This window comes from Euleptes europaea, chromosome 5, assembly GCF_029931775.1.
Source record: "Euleptes europaea isolate rEulEur1 chromosome 5, rEulEur1.hap1, whole genome shotgun sequence".
Lineage (NCBI taxonomy): Eukaryota > Metazoa > Chordata > Lepidosauria > Squamata > Sphaerodactylidae > Euleptes > Euleptes europaea.
The window spans coordinates 88,955,416-88,974,072 of NC_079316.1; the positions used below are offsets into that span (position 1 = coordinate 88,955,416).

The 18,657-nt window shown below is 42.4% G+C and overlaps 1 protein-coding gene across 1 annotated transcript in view; it reads left to right on the forward strand.

The window, feature by feature from the left end:
* The window catches only part of ASCC1 (activating signal cointegrator 1 complex subunit 1), a 98,091-nt gene that overhangs the window by 17,040 nt on the left and 62,394 nt on the right, over positions 1–18,657 (forward strand). The window contains exon 4 of the mRNA XM_056850001.1: positions 337–515. Within this exon, the coding sequence (XP_056705979.1) occupies positions 337–515 (179 nt within the window). The remainder of the gene's footprint in view (positions 1–336; positions 516–18,657) is intronic.

Genomic DNA, 18,657 nt, shown 5'->3' on the forward strand with positions numbered 1-18,657 from the left:
GATTAATGTGACTGGGGTAGATATGTGCCTTTTACCCCCACATCTGTAAATTGGTGGAATGGACATCCAGTAGCTCTTGTGTCTTCTTGAAAATATTTATATTCTTCTCCACGGAAGCCCATTTCACACTTGAGGAATCCTGGTTTCATGGTGAAATTGACCTTAATATTCTGTGCAAGGAGCTGCTACTACCTTGTTAGAAATTGCTTAATTGGTAGAGTGGAAAATTAACCCCTGTTCTTAATTCTTCATGGGCACACATCGCAAGCTGTCATAGACCCTGTTCTGATTGTAGATAGCCATGCTAAGATCTGTTTTGATTTGTTTTACTTTCAGTGATTACAGGACAACACCGGAATGGTGTTATTTCAGCTCGAACCCGGATTGATGTTCTCGTCGAGAGCTTTCGCAAGAAACAGCCTTTCACGCACTTTTTGTCATTTGCCCTCAACCAACCTCCAATGCAGGAAAAGCTTCTACAGTTTAAGAAAGAAGTGTTAGAAAAGTGTTCAAATGTAAGTTGTCATGATAGTACTTGGAATTTTAAAAAGGTTATCAGCCAGAATGCTATAAGAGCTCACCTAGATTTTCAGAGCCAACAAAAAATAGGTTGCTTGTGGCAAGACTTGCTCAAGACTGTAGAACCATCATTAGCAAGAGGGTAGGATGCTAAATATGTTGAGAAGCTATTGGCCATATAAATAAATATTATTTTCTTTAGCTGTAAGTCATAATTAAAGCACATTATAGCCACATTATAAATGACCTTATTAGTCAGCTGGCAGCAGAATAGAGGTTGTATTTGCTCAGATGATAGCAAAAGCTATGACATTCCAAATCATTTGCTCTTCAAAGTGTTATAAAAGAGAACGTAATACTCTAGACTTTTGAATATATTTAATTCCTCATTCCCCATTCCCCAGTTCTGTCTAATATATTTACTTCTCTGTTTTTATTGTCCTATAGGACCCTACTACTGAAAAATTCTTACTTTATACAGAAATTAGTTAGCTGTATCATAAAGGCTTTAACCATGTGGAAGCACATCTTTCCTTTTCCTTCTTATGAGGCTTTCTACTGACTGTTTCCGGAATGGTTTTCTCCTCTAGCAACAGGAAATGATGAAGAATATATGGAATAGAATTAAGGGGGTAGACAGATGTACATGATTTTAACAGTGGCCCCACTGCAAAACTGTATTCATTCCATTTTGTTTAAATGTACAGCCTTCTCTTCACTATCAAGCTCAGACGAAACCCATTTTTCCTCTGTGCAGCGCATAAGGTTGTGCACAGCACTGATTGGCTGAGCCTTCTGACAAATACCACCAATCCCCCTTCCACTGAATAGATTTTCAAGTTTAAAAAGGTGCTGAATAACAGTATTAATGAGTCTAAACATTGCTCGGTAATGGTCAGCATATGACAAAGGAACAGTAGACATTTCTCCTACTAACTAACCACATAATTGGGAGTTAGTACATAAGAACATAAGAAAGGCCCTGCTGGATCAGACCAAGGCCCATCAAGTCCAGCAGTCTGTTCACACAGTGGCCAACCAGGTGCCTTTAGGAAGCCACAAACAAGACGAGTGCAACAGCACCATCCTGCCTGTGTTCCACCGCACCCAAATAATAGGCATGCTCCTCTGATACTAGAGAGAATAGGTATGCAGCATGACCAGTATCCATTCTAACTAATAACCATTAATACCCCTCTCCTCCATGAATATGTCCACTCCCCTCTTAAAGCCCTCCAAGCTGGCAGCCATCACCACATCCTGGGGCAGGGAGTTCCACAATTTAACTATGCTTTGGATGAAAAAATATTTCCTTTTATCTGTTTTGAATCTCTCGCTCTCCAGCTTTAGCAGATGACCTCATGTTCTAGTATTATGGGAGAGGGAGAAAAACTTCTCCCTGTCCACTCTCTCAAAACCATGCATAATTTTATAGACCTCTATCATGTCTCCCCTTAGCCGCCTTCTTTCCAAGCTAAACAGCCCTAAGCGTCTTAACCGCTCCCCATAGGACAGTTGCTCTAGTCCCTTAATCATTTTGGTTGCTCTTTCCTGCACCTTCTCAAGCTCTGTAATATCCTTTTTTAGGTGTGGTGACCAGAACTGTACACAGTATTCCAAGTGTGGTCTCACCATAGATTTGTACAAGGCAGTATGATATCAGCAGTTTTATTCTCTACTAGCTGTACCCGGCCACGCATTGCTGTGGCCCAGTCTGGTTAAATAGAAAAGAAAGAAAAGAGAAAGTGCACGTTTCTAATATGTTTAATTTCACAATGATTGTGGGTATACAATATTTTGTTCCATTGTGCAGATATAGAGATTGTCTGGTTTGCCGACTCTAGAACACGCAACATATAATTGTCCATGTGAGAAGCAATCCATGTCTAGATCTAAACCGCACAATTCTAAAGATTGGCCCTGAGCTTTGTTGATGGTGATTGCAAACGCCAATCGAATTGGGAATTGCAGTCTCTTAAATTGAAATGGCATATCCATTGGAATCATAGGAATGCGAGGAATGAGGACATCTTCACCTTTGAAAGGTCCTGTCGATTGTTGCTTCTACGATGTTGCTCATGAATTTTTTTACTGCAAGCCGCGTGCCGTTGCAAAGCTTTGGCTGGTTGATGTTTCGCAACATGATAATTGGCACTCCGATTTTCAATTGCAGCACGTGCGGTGGCATCCCTGGCAGATCGAGTGAATTCAAAAATTCTGTTGGATAATTAACCGCTTTATCTGCTTTCACAACAGTGTCGACGGACTTGTATGTGACTGCTTCGCTTTGAATGTGCGACTGAATAATATTGTTAAGTTCGTAGATGTCTTTGTTCTTGGCTGCAAGAATAGCTCGTTCACTCAGCCAATTGTGATTCTTATAATTGGTTTGAATATTGGGAAATACTTTTTCAACCAATTCTTTTGACGTCACTAAATTGCAGAAGTTAGGAGGCAATGAAATTCGTCCTGAGGTCAGACCTTTCCGTTCCCAATTTCCAGCAATTGATGTGAGAATATCTCAGCTGATCGATCGTTTTGCAGCCAACACGCATATTTGTAGTTAATTTTAACGTCTTTACGTGTCGCCACAAAGTAGAGTATTTCAGGCAAGCATTTATTTCATCCGCTGGTGTCGATCGAGGAATTACAGGTAATGTTTGTCTGAAATCTCCTGCAAGCAATATTAATGCATTCCCAAATGGTCTGATGTTTCCACGCAAATCTTGCAATGATTGATCAAGAGCCTCGAGCGATTTCTTGTGCGCCATTGTGCATTCATCCCAAACAATAAGTTTGCATTTCTGCAATACTTTTCCCATGCCGGATGCTTTGGAAATGTTGCACATGGGAGTTTCAATGAATTGCATGTTCGATGGCAATTTCAAAGCGGAATGAGCAGTTTTTCCACCTGGTAGCAATGTCACAGGTGTTCTGGACGACGCAAGAGCTAAGGCTATGTCATTTTGGGATCGAATTGCTGCCAGAATCAGTCTAATTAGGAACGTTTTACCAGTTCCTCCTGGTGCATCTAAGAAGATAGCGTGTGTTGCTTTTACGTCCAACAGAAGGCGCTGTTTTTCAAAAAAGCATGTTTTTATCTGTCACAGGTGTGACTTCTATATAATATAGGTATATAAAAACACGCGCGTATTCGAATGCAACGTTGTGTCAAAATTTCAAAGCAATCGGTGAAGAACTTTCGGAGATTTAAGATTTTGAACAAACGAACATTTACATTTTTATTTATATACTTCAGTGGTTCCCAACCTTTTTTTGACCAGGGATCACTAGGACTTTTTGTTCGGTGCAGGGACCCCAAGGTTCAAAATAAAAATTCCAAGAATTTGAAAATAAACTTTAATCATAACTGTTAGTTAAACATTAAACTTAGAATAATGTTTGAATATATATTTTTATAATAGAGAACTTTTAATTGAAAATATTAATTTATTATGGGTTTATAACTTTGTTTCGCGGACCTTAATTTAGTTCTCACGGACCCCTGGAGGTCCGCGGACCCCCGGTTGGGAACCAGTGATATAGATAGAAGATAGATTCCTCGTCTAATTATGGCCAGCGTGGAATTTGCCTTTTTTACAGCAGCCGCACACTGGGTTGACATCTTCATTGAGCTATCCACTACCACCCCAAGATCCCTTTCTTGGTCTGTTGCTGCCAGCACAGATCCCATCAGTGTATATGTGAAGTTGGGATTCTTTGCTCCAATATGCATCACTTTACACTTACTCACATTGAATCTCATTTGCCATTTTAATGCCCATTCTTCCAGTATGCAGAGATCCTTCTGGAGCTCTTCACAGTCCGATTTTGTTTTAACCGCCCTAAATAATTTGGTGTCATCTGCAAACTTGGCTACTTCACTGTTTAACCCCAACTCCAGGTCATTGATGAACAGGTTGAAAAGTACCGGTCCCAACACAGATCCCTGAGGCACCCCACTGCTCACATCCCGCCATTGGGAGAACTGACCATTGATTCCTACTCTCTGCTTCCTATTTTTCAGCCAGCTCTCAATCCATAAGAGGACTTGTCCTCTTATCCCATGACTATGAAGTTTGCTTAGCAGTCTTTGGTGGGGGACTTTGTCAAAAGCTTTTTGGAAATCCAAATACACAATATCCACAGGCTCATTCCTGTCCACATGCTTATTGACGCTATCAAAAAACTCTAATAGTGAGACAGGACCTACCCTTACAGAAGCCATGTTGGGTTTTGCCCAGCAGACCTTGCCCTTCTATATGCTTGACAATTCTATCCTTAATAATACTTTCCGCTAATTTACCCGGAACAGACATTAAGCTAACTGGCCTGTAATTTCCTGGGTCCCCCCTGGAACCTTTTTTATAAATGGGTGTTACATTGGCCATTCTCCAGTCCTCTGGTACAGAGGCTGATCGAAGGGACATATTACATATCTTTGTTAGAAGTTCAGCAATTTCCCATCTGAGTTCTTGAAGAACTCTAGGATGAATACCGTCTGGTCCCTTTGACTTGTTAGTTTGCAGTTTGTCTAGACGTTCTAGGACTTCCTGCCTTGTTACCACTATTTGCCTCAGTTCCTCATTTCCCCCTCTCCAAAATCTCTGTTCAGGAGAAGGAATCTGCCCTTTTTATGGTCTCTAGCTTATTAGACACTATGCCTTCCTTGATATACATAGCAACACCCCCTCCAATACGCCCTTCTCTGTCATTTCTATACAGTTTGTAACCAGGGATGACTGTATCCCACTGGTTCTCTCCCCTCCACCAGGTTTCTGTAATGCTCACTATATCTATGTTTTCTCTTAAAACCATCACTCTAATTCCCCCATTTTTGCATGGAGACTTCTAGCATTAGCATAGAAACACCTCCACACTGTTTCTCTCTTTCGACTTGCCCGGCATGTGCCTTTGGGCATCTTTAAGTGGCTATCCACCTTTTTTTTCCCATTCCCTTTCATGTCTAAGTAATTCCTATATGGGCAATCTGAAGCAATTTTCCCTTTGTCCGTATGCACTGAGTTTGCCCGAACCGGATGCTTCTCAGCGCCTGTCGGCTTTCCCCCCAGGTTCAGTTTAAAAGCTGCTCTGCCACCTTTTTTATATTACGCGCCAGCAGTCTGGTTCCATCCTGGTTCAGGTGGAGCCCATCCCTTTTGTATAGGCCCGGCTTGTCCCAAAATGTTGCCCAGTTCCTTACAAATCTAAAGCCCTCTTCCCTGCACCACCGTCTCATCCACGCATTGAGACTCACCAACTGCCTGCCTAGCTGGTCCTGCACGTGGAACAGGTAACATTTCTGAGAAAGCTATGTTGGAGGTCCTGGCTTTTAGTCTCCTGCCTAGCAACCTAAATTTGGATTCCAAGACCTCCAGATTACATTTCCCCACGTCGTTGGTGCCAACATGCACCACAACCACTGGCTCCTCCCCAGCACTATCTACCAGACTACCTATATGATGGGTAATGTCTGCAACCTTCGCACCAGGCAGGCAAGTCACCCTGCGGTCCATGCACCCACCAGAAACCCAGCTATCTACATTCCTAAGGATTGAATTCCCCACTACAAGAAGCCCTCCTCCCCTCTGAGGCATATCCTCGGTACGAGAGGATATCTGTTCATCCACCAAGGAAGAGGTTCCTTCTAAGGAACCACATTCCCCTACCTCAGTGAGATGGCCTCCTTCCCCAAGGGCTCCATCATCCGTGACTGGCAGATTGCCGTCACCTTGGGACTGGGATATGACTATTTCATCCCCAGAGTCCTTAGTCACCTCTCTCTCTGCCTGCCTCAACTCCTCCAGTTGAGCTACCTTGGCCTCAAGGAAGTGAACTCACTTCCTGAGAGCCAGGAGCTCCCCGCACCAAGCACACACCCACGACTTCTGTCCAGCAGGCAGATAATCATACATGTGACACTCCATGCAGCACACTGGATAGCCCCCCGACCCCTGCTGGCTTTCTACCTTCATAACTGGTATTTTATTTATTTATTAATTATTATATTATTCTTTGGTGTTGTAACCCTGCCTTTTACTCTCTTGCACTCTTCCTATACCAGATAAGAACTGAGTGCCAAAGTTCCTTGCCCTGCAGCTATCTGCTACTAATTCACAGGGATATTCAAGTTGCTTGGTACTCCAACTGGATGGAGCGAGGTACTCTGCCAAGATAACAAGATTTTATACTCACCCTACAAATCCCCAGTCACGATACACAGGCTAAGAGCCACAGGGCAAGAGCCCTTGTGCTCTCGCCCTTCGGCTCACGCCTCTGGCGATCAGGAGCCTTGGAATTTAAATGCACACAGCCCCCACCTCTCTCACACAAGCGCCAATCACAACAGCCCCACTTAACAAGGTAACAATCAAGCTTTCAGGCAGCAATCAACCTTAATCACCCACTGGCACAACAACCACAATCCTCTCCCAGCAAACCTCAATTAAATTCTCAGTTTAGTTAGGCTTCCCAGCGTTTAAAAAAGGCAAAGTTTAAACTCACCCCTGCCTGTAGTCCCCAGCTCAGCTCAGCTGAATCAAAAATGTACAGAGAATCCATCTGAGTATATGACTGTCCCTACATTTGCAGCGTCTCAGATGTTTTGAGATCAAGGGTCCCCAACCTTTTTGAGCCTGTGGGCACATTGGGAATTCTGAGACAGTGTGATGGGCTCAGCACAAAATGGCTGCCACAAACTCGCTGTTACAGGAGGTGGAACACAAAATGGCTGATGGAACTTACTTGCAGTCAAACAATGAAGATCCTTGTGCTGTGGTGGCAGCTGCTGCCAAAGCAACCTTTTAAAAAATCTGCATAGCCAATCAAACCTACACTGGCCAATCAGAAGTCTTGCTCGCACATCCCCACCTGGCCCCACCCACTTTCTAAAAACACTTGGTGGGCTCCAGGAAAGGTGTTGGCCGATGTGATGGCACCCACAGGCACCATGTTGGGGACCCCTGTTTTGAGATAATTCATCAGTTGTCAGGGAGTCCTAATCTTCACCTGTCAAATGAGCCCTATCTCGTTTAGTTAGTCCACAAGAACGAATGGCCTCAGGGAACTCAACACCAAGACTGACACCAGTTCCAGCAGCTCATATAGGGTCACCATAGGCAGCAAGATAGGCTTAGGGTTTGCGTACCTTTATTGTCCAGTGTTACCAACATGTACATAAACAGGAAATTGGAGTTCTGACTGCTAGAAAGTGAAAAGAAGGCAATGGAAGCCCAATACGCGATAGCAATTTCTGTCCCCTGCTGCACCATAATCAATGGGAGCAGATCTGGGAGAGCTGACTCCTCCCGTCTAATCTAGCCAGGCTTGGGTAAGACATGCCAAGTTAGCATCAAGAGTCTGCCTGACCACCTTCCCCGTCACCCAGCATACTCTTTGCTGCTGCAGTGAACCTTTTTTTTCCTAGGCAGTTTGTGGGGTGTGTTATTGGTATCATTATCTACCATATCAGTTCTCTTAACTGAAGGATACAAATCGCTTGGAGAATTGGTGGTCTTGGGAAGAGTTTTGCGTATGGCTGTCAGGATTCCTGCATATACAGCAGCAGAATCAAAATGATTTAATGAACCAGGCTCCAATAATTTTATCAGTCTGAGAGTAAATAATACAAGCAATAAGAATAAGCAGCCATATAGTTGGGTCTTGGTCTTGAGAAAGCAACTCCTGACAAGTGTATGACCCTCATTGCTAAGGGTGAACCCAGCAGAGTAGGTGGCCAACTGTAATGGTGTACTGCCAAGAGGAGAGGCAGCTGGGGTGCCCAGTGGTGAGAGCCTAGCTGGACTAACAGGGAGAAAATACCCATGCAGCGTACAGGACTGAGGGGGTGTTTCAGTAGTGTTTGACAATAGCCAATAGTGATTCCTTCTCCATCAGGGGACACGACAGGGGAGAGGGATGGGACCTTTCCCAGCGCAGTTTTGGCCTCCAGGTCTATCCCTGCTCTCCCCCTCCCCCAGCTTTGCTTTATAGAGTCCCAGGCTTGGAAGGCTCAGCAATATTGTTCCGTTTCCCTAGAAACTTCCAAAATGGCCACTGGGAGTTCAAGGGGCATTCTTTTCTTAAAGCCCTCGTTTCTATTATTTCGGGGTATTTTTTAGATTTCAGATTTTATATGCAAACCTAGGACTTCCTCCAGGTTTGTAGAGAACCCTCCCCATCTGTTCATAGCTCTATTCTGTGGATCCATCAGTCATATCCACTATGGCCCCATTTGGAATTAGATATATTAATAAGCCATTTTTTTGGAGGTGATCTAATTTATGAGGGTTTTAATTGGTTTCCTTGAAACCCGACAGAAGATCTACACATCTGCTTTGTCACTCCATTTATCAAAAATCAGATTCTTTCTTTTTTAAAGCCTAGAATTGTGTCACTTGAAGTGGGACATACAAGAGTGACTTCAGGTTGTAAAGTACACTGTCCCCCCACCGCCCATGCTTATCTTTAAGCTGTAGAACAGAGGTTTGAAGATACCCAACTGCCGGTTAGTTGAAGAAGCTTATTGCTTCCGCAGATGCCTCAGTCATTTCATGGTCAGTATTGCCGTTCCAATACCACTTTATCTCACAGCAGGAGCTGCCAGAAAGCACATCAGTAATGAAAAAGCGATATTTGAAAACCAGTGCTTTACAGTGCAATAAGGAAGTATACAGAGCTGTGCAGAGCAGCAGGGGAGTTCTCAGGATGCTTAGAGGCACCTGAATATGTGCCCAGAACAGAAGCAGGGGGTGTTTGTTCCCGCTGCTTCTTTCAGCTTCAGAACAGAGCAGTCAGTTAATGATGCCTGTATTCAAATAAGGCTAATTAACAGCCAGGTTTTTTTTGTTGTTGTTGAAAAAAACGATATTTTAAAAGAATAATATCAGGTGTTGAGCTTAGCATATCTGCTGGTTGCTGAGCAATGGTACAGAATCTTTTCCTCTTACTAGAATAGTTACCATAGCAACGATTCATCCATTCTTTATACCGCTGTAATCTCATGTGTCAGAATATACTGCAGACAGCTCCCCCTCCCTTTTGGTTTTGTGAGAAAGATGAAGGTCGCATTAAGATGTGGAAATTAATATAGACACTGCGCATCCGAGCCTTAACACCGAACAACTAACCAGTCTTTAAAGTGGGAAGGGCAAATGTTAATATAAGCATACAGGTTTTTATTTATACCTTGTCATTCTTTCCCAGTGGAAGCTTGAGGCAATGTCAGAATAACAGGAATTGTTGCTGTAAAAATAATTTCAGGATGAAAATAATTTTATCCTGAAATAAAAAGTAATTTCGGGATGAAAAACATGCAAGTCCATCGCCAGTAAAATACGTTTAAATCAAACCAAATGACTCCTTGAATAGAAGATGCTTCCTCAGGCATACCAGTCGAAAGCTGCAAAGGGCTTTTTAGATTGGTTCGGTACCTTGAATTGGGCCAGGAAGCGAACAGTGCAGAGATTCTGTGGTGAAATAGAATCATAGAATTTTATAACATTAACACTAGGGGTGTGCATTTGAATAGACTTGAGCTGAAAATACACCCTAAAAATACCTTATCAGTATGTTTTGGGTATATACTGGGTCTCCCAAATATATCCAGGATTTTTCGGGAAACCGAAAAAATGGTCCTGAAAAACCTGGAAATATTTGGGCTTTACTGGGAAGATTGGGAGCCAGCGTTTGCAGGCTCCTGGGGACTGTTCTTTTTTCCTTTTGTCTTTTTCCCCCTTTGTTTTTGCTTCTTTTGAGAGTTCTGTTGGCTTGCCAGGCTACTTCTCTCAGTTTCAGGTTTCTTTGTCCATTTCAAGAGGGGTTTTTTTTCCTTTGCAAGAGTTGCTTTCTGTTCCCTTCAGGGTTTTTAAGGTGTTGCTCACTGCTTGGTGCTTGGATTTGTTTTTCTCTGGTTTGACATTAATCCAATTGAATTTGCACTGCCACAGTGGCACTGGGTTCTGCTGGACATTGTGTATACTGCCATTCGTTCTGTTGGGTTGAAAAAGTGCTTCCACCTCCCTGCTGGATTTGTTCTGCTGTGTGTGATTCTCTTGTGCACATTCGTCCCGATGATCTTGCACTGCTACAGTGGCGCTGGGTTCTGTTGGGTATTCTGTACATTGCTATTTGTTCTGTTAGGCTTGCAACAACCCCCATCCCTTGCTTGGATTTGTTCTGCTGTGATGCTTCAGTCTGACATTAGTCCTGTTGAGCTTGTACTGCCAGAGTGGCGCTGGGCTTGCAAAGGCGCCCCCACCTTCAGTTTCTACTCCAGAGGTTCTCTGGTTTAACATTGGTTCCATTAGGCTCGCACTGCCACAGTGGCCCTGGGTTCTGCTGGGTATCAGTACATTGTCACTGGTTCTGCTGGGCTTGCAAAAGTGCTCACCTTCAGTTTCTTCTGTGGAGATTCTCTGGTTTGACATTGGTACTGCTGGGCTTGTGCACATTGCAACTGGTTGTGTTGTGTTTGAAAAAGTGCCCCCATTCAGTTTCTACTATGAATATTCTCTGGTTTGACATTGGTTCTGTTGGGCTTGCACTGGCATAGTGGCTTTGGGTTCTTCTGGGCTTCTACACATTGCCACTGGTTCTGTGGGGCTTGCAAAAGTGCCGCCCTACCTGGAGTTTCCACTGCAAAGATTCTCTGGTTTGATTTTGGTTCTGTTTGGCTTGGCACATTGGCTTGTGGTTCCACTAGGATTACTAGGTTCTGCAATGGTTCTGTTGGGCTTGTTGTATTGGTTCTTCCATGGGAGACATGATTTGACCAGTGATTACCGCTTGTAAGCATGGCTTTTGCCTGGAAGCAGCTTGGAGGTTTCTCCCCCACCCCACATAAGAAATAACAGAGGATGGCTGGGGGCACCCTATTCAGGGGCCTATATAATTGGAGGTCATTTAAAGTACAGCCATCAGCAGCTCTGCTGCAATTTTGGTGCATGTACCTTCAAAAACAACCCCCCCCCCCAGCCACCCAGAAAGCTTCCCCATAGAGAATAATGGACTCGAAAAGATTGGGATTCCCGAACAAAACCCTGAATCCTAATACTATATCGGTATTGGAATTTGGGAATATTGGGAAAACCTACATTTTTTGGGTTCAGTGTACCAGAATTTGAAAAATACAGATTTTTTTGCACACCTCTATTTTTTGTTTTTTCGTCAAGTCACAGCTGACTTACGGCAACCCCATAGGGTTTTCAAGACAAGAGATGTTCGGAGGTGGTTTGCCATTTCCTGCCTCCTTGTCACACCCTTGGTATTCCTTGGAGGTCTCCCATCCAAATACTAGCCATGGTGAGGGCTAAGAGTGTGTGACTGGCCGAAGGTCACCCAGCAAGCTTCCATGGCATGAGTGGGGATTTGAAGCTGGATTTTCCAGATCCTAGTCTGACACCTTAAGCACTACACCACGCTGGCATTCACACCCCTAATTAGCACTGCAGTAATTATTTGAGAATTCCGTTAAGTTCAAATATTATCTAACATATTACTTACTGACTAGAAGACTGGTGGCAGCTGGCAGTTGGAAAGGGAAGATTAAAATTAAAACAAATTTTGTGCCCACAAAGAGTGCCCATTCAGAAGCAGCTGCCCCTGTGGTAGGAGGATGCTTGGCTTGGAACCTCCCCGCATTTTTTGGTTGGCTCGCCCCTTGGCAGCCATTTTGTAATTGACATAATCCTAATGGCAACTCCTTTGTGGTGGTGCCTGCCCTCTACCCTTTCCCGGAATTCCAAAAGGCTCAAGAAGGTTTGGGTCACCAACTAGAAAAATATCAGCTTCCAAGGACAGGTCTTCTCTCTTGTCTCATGACTGCTAGCTGCCTCATTGGCTTGGACAACGTGACAAGAAATCCACCACAGTGCCCACAAGAGGACTAGTACTTCCCAAAGGCGATCAGGAAACTATCTAGATCAATCTGGAGCCATATGGCCCCCCGGGGGCCCCCAGGATATCCCAAGGGGGCCACAGGTGAAAATTACTGTGTGCATTTTGTGTGGCTGTTTATGCTTCTTTGTTCCTTGGCTATTTACAAACAAAACATTTAAATAGCTACCTTTCTACTGGTAGGACAAGGGGCCACAGGAAGGAAACAAGGTTGGAAGGGGGCCACAGTCAGAAAAAGGTTGAGAACCACTGATCTAGATTCATCAGGGTGGAACACCCATTCAGCCCTCTGTGGAGATTTTGAATTCCTGTGTGAATCTAAACCTCCCCTAGGCAATACTGAACATAACAAACAAATCATAGAGCTTCCTTCCATTCCTGAACCTTTCTGCATTTGATCAGCATGAAACACCAAGCCAAGCATATGGCCTGCCACATGTGTTGTCATCGTGGCCATGAAGTCCTTAGCTACACCTGCCAGATGGGAGAGAAGTATCAAAATTCTGATATTGGGTGGGGGGGAAGGAAATAAGTCTAATCCTAACAATTGGCACACAATTAGCTTGTTATGCACTATCTCAGAACTGCACCCTACAATATGATGGATGAATGGTTCATTCAAACATTATTTCAGCAGAATAGAGAGGTTCAGGAAAAGGAAGATAATAATAAATCAACATTTTGTACTGTCCCAACTGATTGACAAATATACCCAGGGCACAAAGAAATAACTATATGCAGCTGGAATAAACTGTGGTTGAAATTATGGAGCCCAAACAATTGTGATTAAACAGGGATGCCTTTTAGCTTCCTTATTGTTTAATTTGTTGTAAATGATTTGATTCTCAAATTAGACAATACTGTTTATTTTCCCTTGCTGGTTATATTGTTTGCTAATGATGCAGTTGTCATCTATACATGTTGGTTTGAGATAGCTACTGGGAGATTATGTGCTGATTTGTCAGAGAAGACTGCTAAATATCTTCTGAAATTAAGACAGTTAAGTTTGGGAACCTCTCTGTGTAGCATGAGAGCTTATATGATTGCTAAAGTAATTGGAAAAAGTTTATAACTCTAATTATTTGGAGGATGTATTTTCAGAAAGAGGTATTTAGAATTACTGTCTAGCAACTGCTATGCTGAGAGCTTTAAAAATGTCGCATTCTTCCCCCCCCCTTTTTTTTTGCAAGAAATGTAAGTGGGAACTTTATCTTGCCATATTTTAGACTAGAGTGTATGTAGGGACAGTCCTCTCCCAAATTGAGGTCTGACAGAGATAGAATAACTGGAAATATCTCTGATTTTAAAAGAAGATCTTTACTTAATACCCTGCCTGGTATACCTACAGTATGGATAAGAGTTGCGGTGAGATTTATGGCTATGAAATTTCATGCTCTTATGTCATATTTTATGTATTAGTATAAACTCTAAAATGGATGAAAATACATTACCAGGAAAATGCTTCCTGGAAAAAAGGATAAATCTAAAAATAATTGGATGTATCAGTGCAGAGTTAAAAGGCAGGCACCTGATATCAGTCCCCAGAATTTAAAATACTGGATTAAAAACAATTTAAAAAAATCAAAAGTAGTTGGCTTGGATTTCTTTTTTCTCACTGTATATTTGCTTTATTAAAACTATCATATTCTTGAGAGCTATTTTTGTGATTTAATTTTATTTTTCTTGAGTTAAGACTTTTTTTAACAATAAGATTCCATTTGATGCTTTCTCAATATCTTGAGGAGCAAATTCAGAAAATTCTATTAGAACAGTGACATGTCAGATATATAAAACCTAGGAATAGATCCATAGAGAAACAACTTTCCACTATCTGAATGGCCAAAACCTCTAGCAGTTTATTTCCTTTCCAGCTGAAACAAGTCAATCAAAAGAAGATTCAGTGAGATATGATATCAGATCTTCCTTTTATTAATTAAAAACAGCTTTAAAGGGGTTCTGATTTGGGTCACAGCAGTTCTGGGTTGGGGGAGCTTTTACCCTGCACAATTTTTTCAGTGAAAATCATCAAACGTTTTGGGCACCACAATTTAAGAAGGATGTAGACAAGTTGGAACATGTCCAGAGGAGGGCAACAAAGATGGTGAGGGGTCTGGAGACCAAATACTATAAGGAAAGGTTGAAGGAGCTCAGTATGTTTAGCCTGGAGAGGAGATGACTGAGAGGTGATATGATAACCATCTTCAAGTACTTGAACTGCTTTCATAGAGGAAGGTTCTGAGTTGTTTTCTGTTACCCTAGAACAGTGGTTCCCAAAGTGGGCAGTACCACCCCCTGGGGTGGTGGGGTTACCTAGGGGGTACCAAGAGGCAAGGGGGCAGCAGGGGGTGCTAGAGGTGGGCCCCTTCATCTGTGTTGTTGGATAGGGTAGAGGGCGCTGGGGTTGAGTTTGTGGAACCAAGGGGGCAGTGGTCCAGAAAGGTTGGGAATCACTGCCCTAGAAGGTCAGACCAGAACCAGTGGGTTGAAATTAAATCAAAGGAGTTTTTGGTTAAACATTAGGAAGAACTTTCTGACAGTTTGAGTGGTTCCTCAGTGGATCAGGCTTATTCAAGAGGTGGTGGGCTCTCATTTTTTGGAGGGTTTTAAATAGAGGCTAAATGGCCATCTGCAAGCAATGCTGATTCTTTGAACTTAGGCAGATCATGAGAGGGAGGGCAGGAAGGGTTGCGCCAGTGTTTGGCTCTCGTTGCTCTTTCTTACATGCCCAGGATAATGCCGATCGCCAGTTTCAGGTCAGGAAGCAACTTTCCTCGAGACCAGATTGGCCAAGGATCCTGGAGGGCTTTTCGCCCTCTTCTGAGCATGAAGTCAGAGTCACTGGGCGAGTGGGAGGGAGGTAGTTGTGAATTTCCTGCATTGTGTAGGGGGTTGGACTAGATGACCCTAGTGGTCCCTTCCATCGCTACAATTCTATGATTCTTTGGTTCTGTGTGCCTTTCTCCTGTACTTGGTATTTGTTCCAAGGAGGAAAGCCTCTGGGGAAGGGGAGCCTGCACTGATGAAATGTCTCTACTCCAGCACTAGTGTGTGTGTGTTTAAGTGCCATCACATCGCTTCTGACTTAAGGGCAACCCTTTGAATTAATGATTTCCAAAACCCTGATATGTGGGGAGAATCTGATCAGGGTTCTCCTTGTTTCTAACTTAGCTAGACAATTTATAGGGCTACAAGATTTGCTGGATCTGTGAGGAAATTTGTCAAAACAATTGGAGTTGTTTGGAGTTCAGCCAAATGGAGTTGACTGAAAATGGGTTGATTTTATTTTTCAGACTGTAATAACATTTCCTGATCTAACAAAAAACGAGAGAGAGGTTTAAAAAATATTTATTAGGAGAAAGATTTTACAGGCTAGAACAAGGTTACTGAGGAGAGCAATCCTAAACAGGCATACTCAGAATCTTACTCAGATCTACTAATGGGGCTTACTCCAAGGAAAATATCCTTAGGATGACACTGGCAGCCTGTTAGACATTTTATATGTGACTTCCATGCTGAAATCAGAATATTCATGATGATAATGTTTAATGTTGGCCGTTCGTTTAAAACTCACAGACTACCCCCCAGCATTTTCTCTGCAGTGTAAACACGGAGAAAATATTTCTAGATAATGCCACAAAAGTCTCATAATTAGTTCTCACTTCCTTCATCAGTTCCCCATTCTTCAGTCATTCAGTAAATCCCATTATATTGGGTAATGACGGCTAATTTGTATGGTACCAAATGACTTCATGTCCAGCAGAGGGCAGTGTTTGGAAGACAACTAAATCGAATGTCTTCAATTAGACAGAATGTCAAATCTTAAATGTACGGACTTGGAATAAGTTACAGAGATTTAAATGGAACCTTCATTCTGTACACCTAGGTATGCTCAGAGTTATGAACAGCAGACATCACTTACAAGCTGTAATTCTTGAACAGTGTATTCTCTTGTTTTATCAGAAATACATTAAATGGATATTGTCGAAGGCTTTCACGGTCAGAGTTCATTGGTTCTTGTAGGTTATCCGGGCTGTGTAACCGTGGTCTTGGAATTTTCTTTCCTGACGTTTCGCCAGCAACTGTGGCAGGCATCTTCAGAGTAGTAACACTGAAGGACAGTGTCTCTCAGTGTCAAGGGTGTAGAAAGAGTAATATATAGTCAGAAAGGGGTTGGGTTTGAGCTGAGTATTGTCCTGCAAAAGTATTGTCCTGTAAGTATCAAGATAATGTGCTAATGAGGATATGGTATGTTAATATGGAACCATTGTATCCTGAAGTGATCTGTTAATGTGTGTAATCCAAAACTAATCTGTATGGCTATTGTTGAATGTTGTCTTTGTCTGGAGGTTTTTCAGGGCAGGAAGCCAAGCCTTATTCATTCTTAAACTCTCCTCTTTTCTGTTAAAGTTGTGCTGATGTTTGTGAATTTCAATGGCTTCTCTGTGCAATCTGACAAAATAGTTGGTAGAACTGTCCAGTCTTTCAGTGTCTTGGAATAAGACCCTGTGTCCTGTTTGTGTCAGTCCATGTTCAGCCACTGCTGATTTCTCAGGTTGGCCAAGTCTGCAGTATCTTTCATGTTCTTTTATCCTTGTTTGTATGCTGCGTTTTGTGGTCCCGATGTAAACTTCTCCACAGCTGCAAGGTATACGATATACTCCTGCAGAGGTGAGGGGGTCTCTTTTGTCTTTTGCTGATCGTAGCATTTGTTGTATTTTCTTGGTGGGTTTAAACACTGTTTGTAGGTTATGTTTTTTCAAAAGTTTCTCCATCCTATCAGTGACTCCTTCAATAAATGGCAAGAATACCTTTCCTATGGGAGACTGTTTTTCTTGAGTTTTCTGATTTTTGTTTGGTTCAATGGCCCTTCTGATTTCATTCTTGGAGTAGCCGTTTGCTAGCAGTGCGTGATTTAGATGGTTAGTTTCTTCCTTGAGAAACTGTGGTTCACAGATCCGTCTTGCACGGTCCATTAATGTTTTGATTATTCCTCTTTTCTGTCGGGGGTGGTGGTTGGAGTTTTTGTGTAAGTAGCGATCTGTGTGAGTTGGTTTCCGGTAGACCTTGTGACCTAACTGAAGGTTTGATTTACGGATGACAAGGGTATCAAGAAATGGGAGTTTACCCTCAATTTCCTTTTCCATGGTAAACTGAATGTTTGGATGGATATTATTAAGATGATTTAGAAAGTCCATTAATTTTTCTTCACCATGGCTCCAAATGGTAAATGTATCATCTACGAACCTGAACCAGACTGTAGGTTTGTAAGGTGCTGATTCTAATGCTGTCTTTTCAAAATATTCCATGTAAAAGTTTGCTATTACTGGACTGAGTGGACTTCCCATAGCTACTCCATCAATCTGTTCATAAAATTCTTGATCCCATAGGAAATAACTTGTTGTCAAACAATGGTGAAATAAGGCTGTTATATCTTCTGGAAAAATCTGGTTAATCAATGAGATTGTGTCTTTAACTGGAACCTTGGTAAAGAGGGATACAACATCAAAACTGATTAATATATCCTTTGGATTGAGTCTTAACGGACTGATTTTGTTGATGAAGTGAGTTGAATCTTTGATGTAAGAAGTGGTTTTTCCAATGTGGTCCTGTAGGAGGGTGGTCAAATATTTAGCTAATTCATATGTTGGGGAACCAATGGCACTCACGATGGGTCGGAGTGGAACGGAATCCTTATGAATTTTAGGTAGTCCATATAATCGTGGTGGTTGTGCTTCAGTCTTGCATAGTTTTCTGTGTGTGTCGGGATGAAGAGTGGAATTCTTGATCAGAATGCTAGTTTTCCTGGTAATTTTGCAAGTTGGATCTCGTTTTAGTTTTTTGTATGTGGCAGGGTCCAGAAGTTCCTCAATCTTCTTTTTGTATTCTTCTGTTTTCATGATCACTGTGGCATTGCCTTTGTCATAAGGATTCCGTTCCACTCCGACCCATCGTGAGTGCCATTGGTTCCCCAACATATGAATTAGCTAAATATTTGACCACCCTCCTACAGGACCACATTGGAAAAACCACTTCTTACATCAAAGATTCAACTCACTTCATCAACAAAATCAGTCCGTTAAGACTCAATCCAAAGGATATATTAATCAGTTTTGATGTTGTATCCCTCTTTACCAAGGTTCCAGTTAAAGACACAATCTCATTGATTAACCAGATTTTTCCAGAAGATATAACAGCCTTATTTCACCATTGTTTGACAACAAGTTATTTCCTATGGGATCAAGA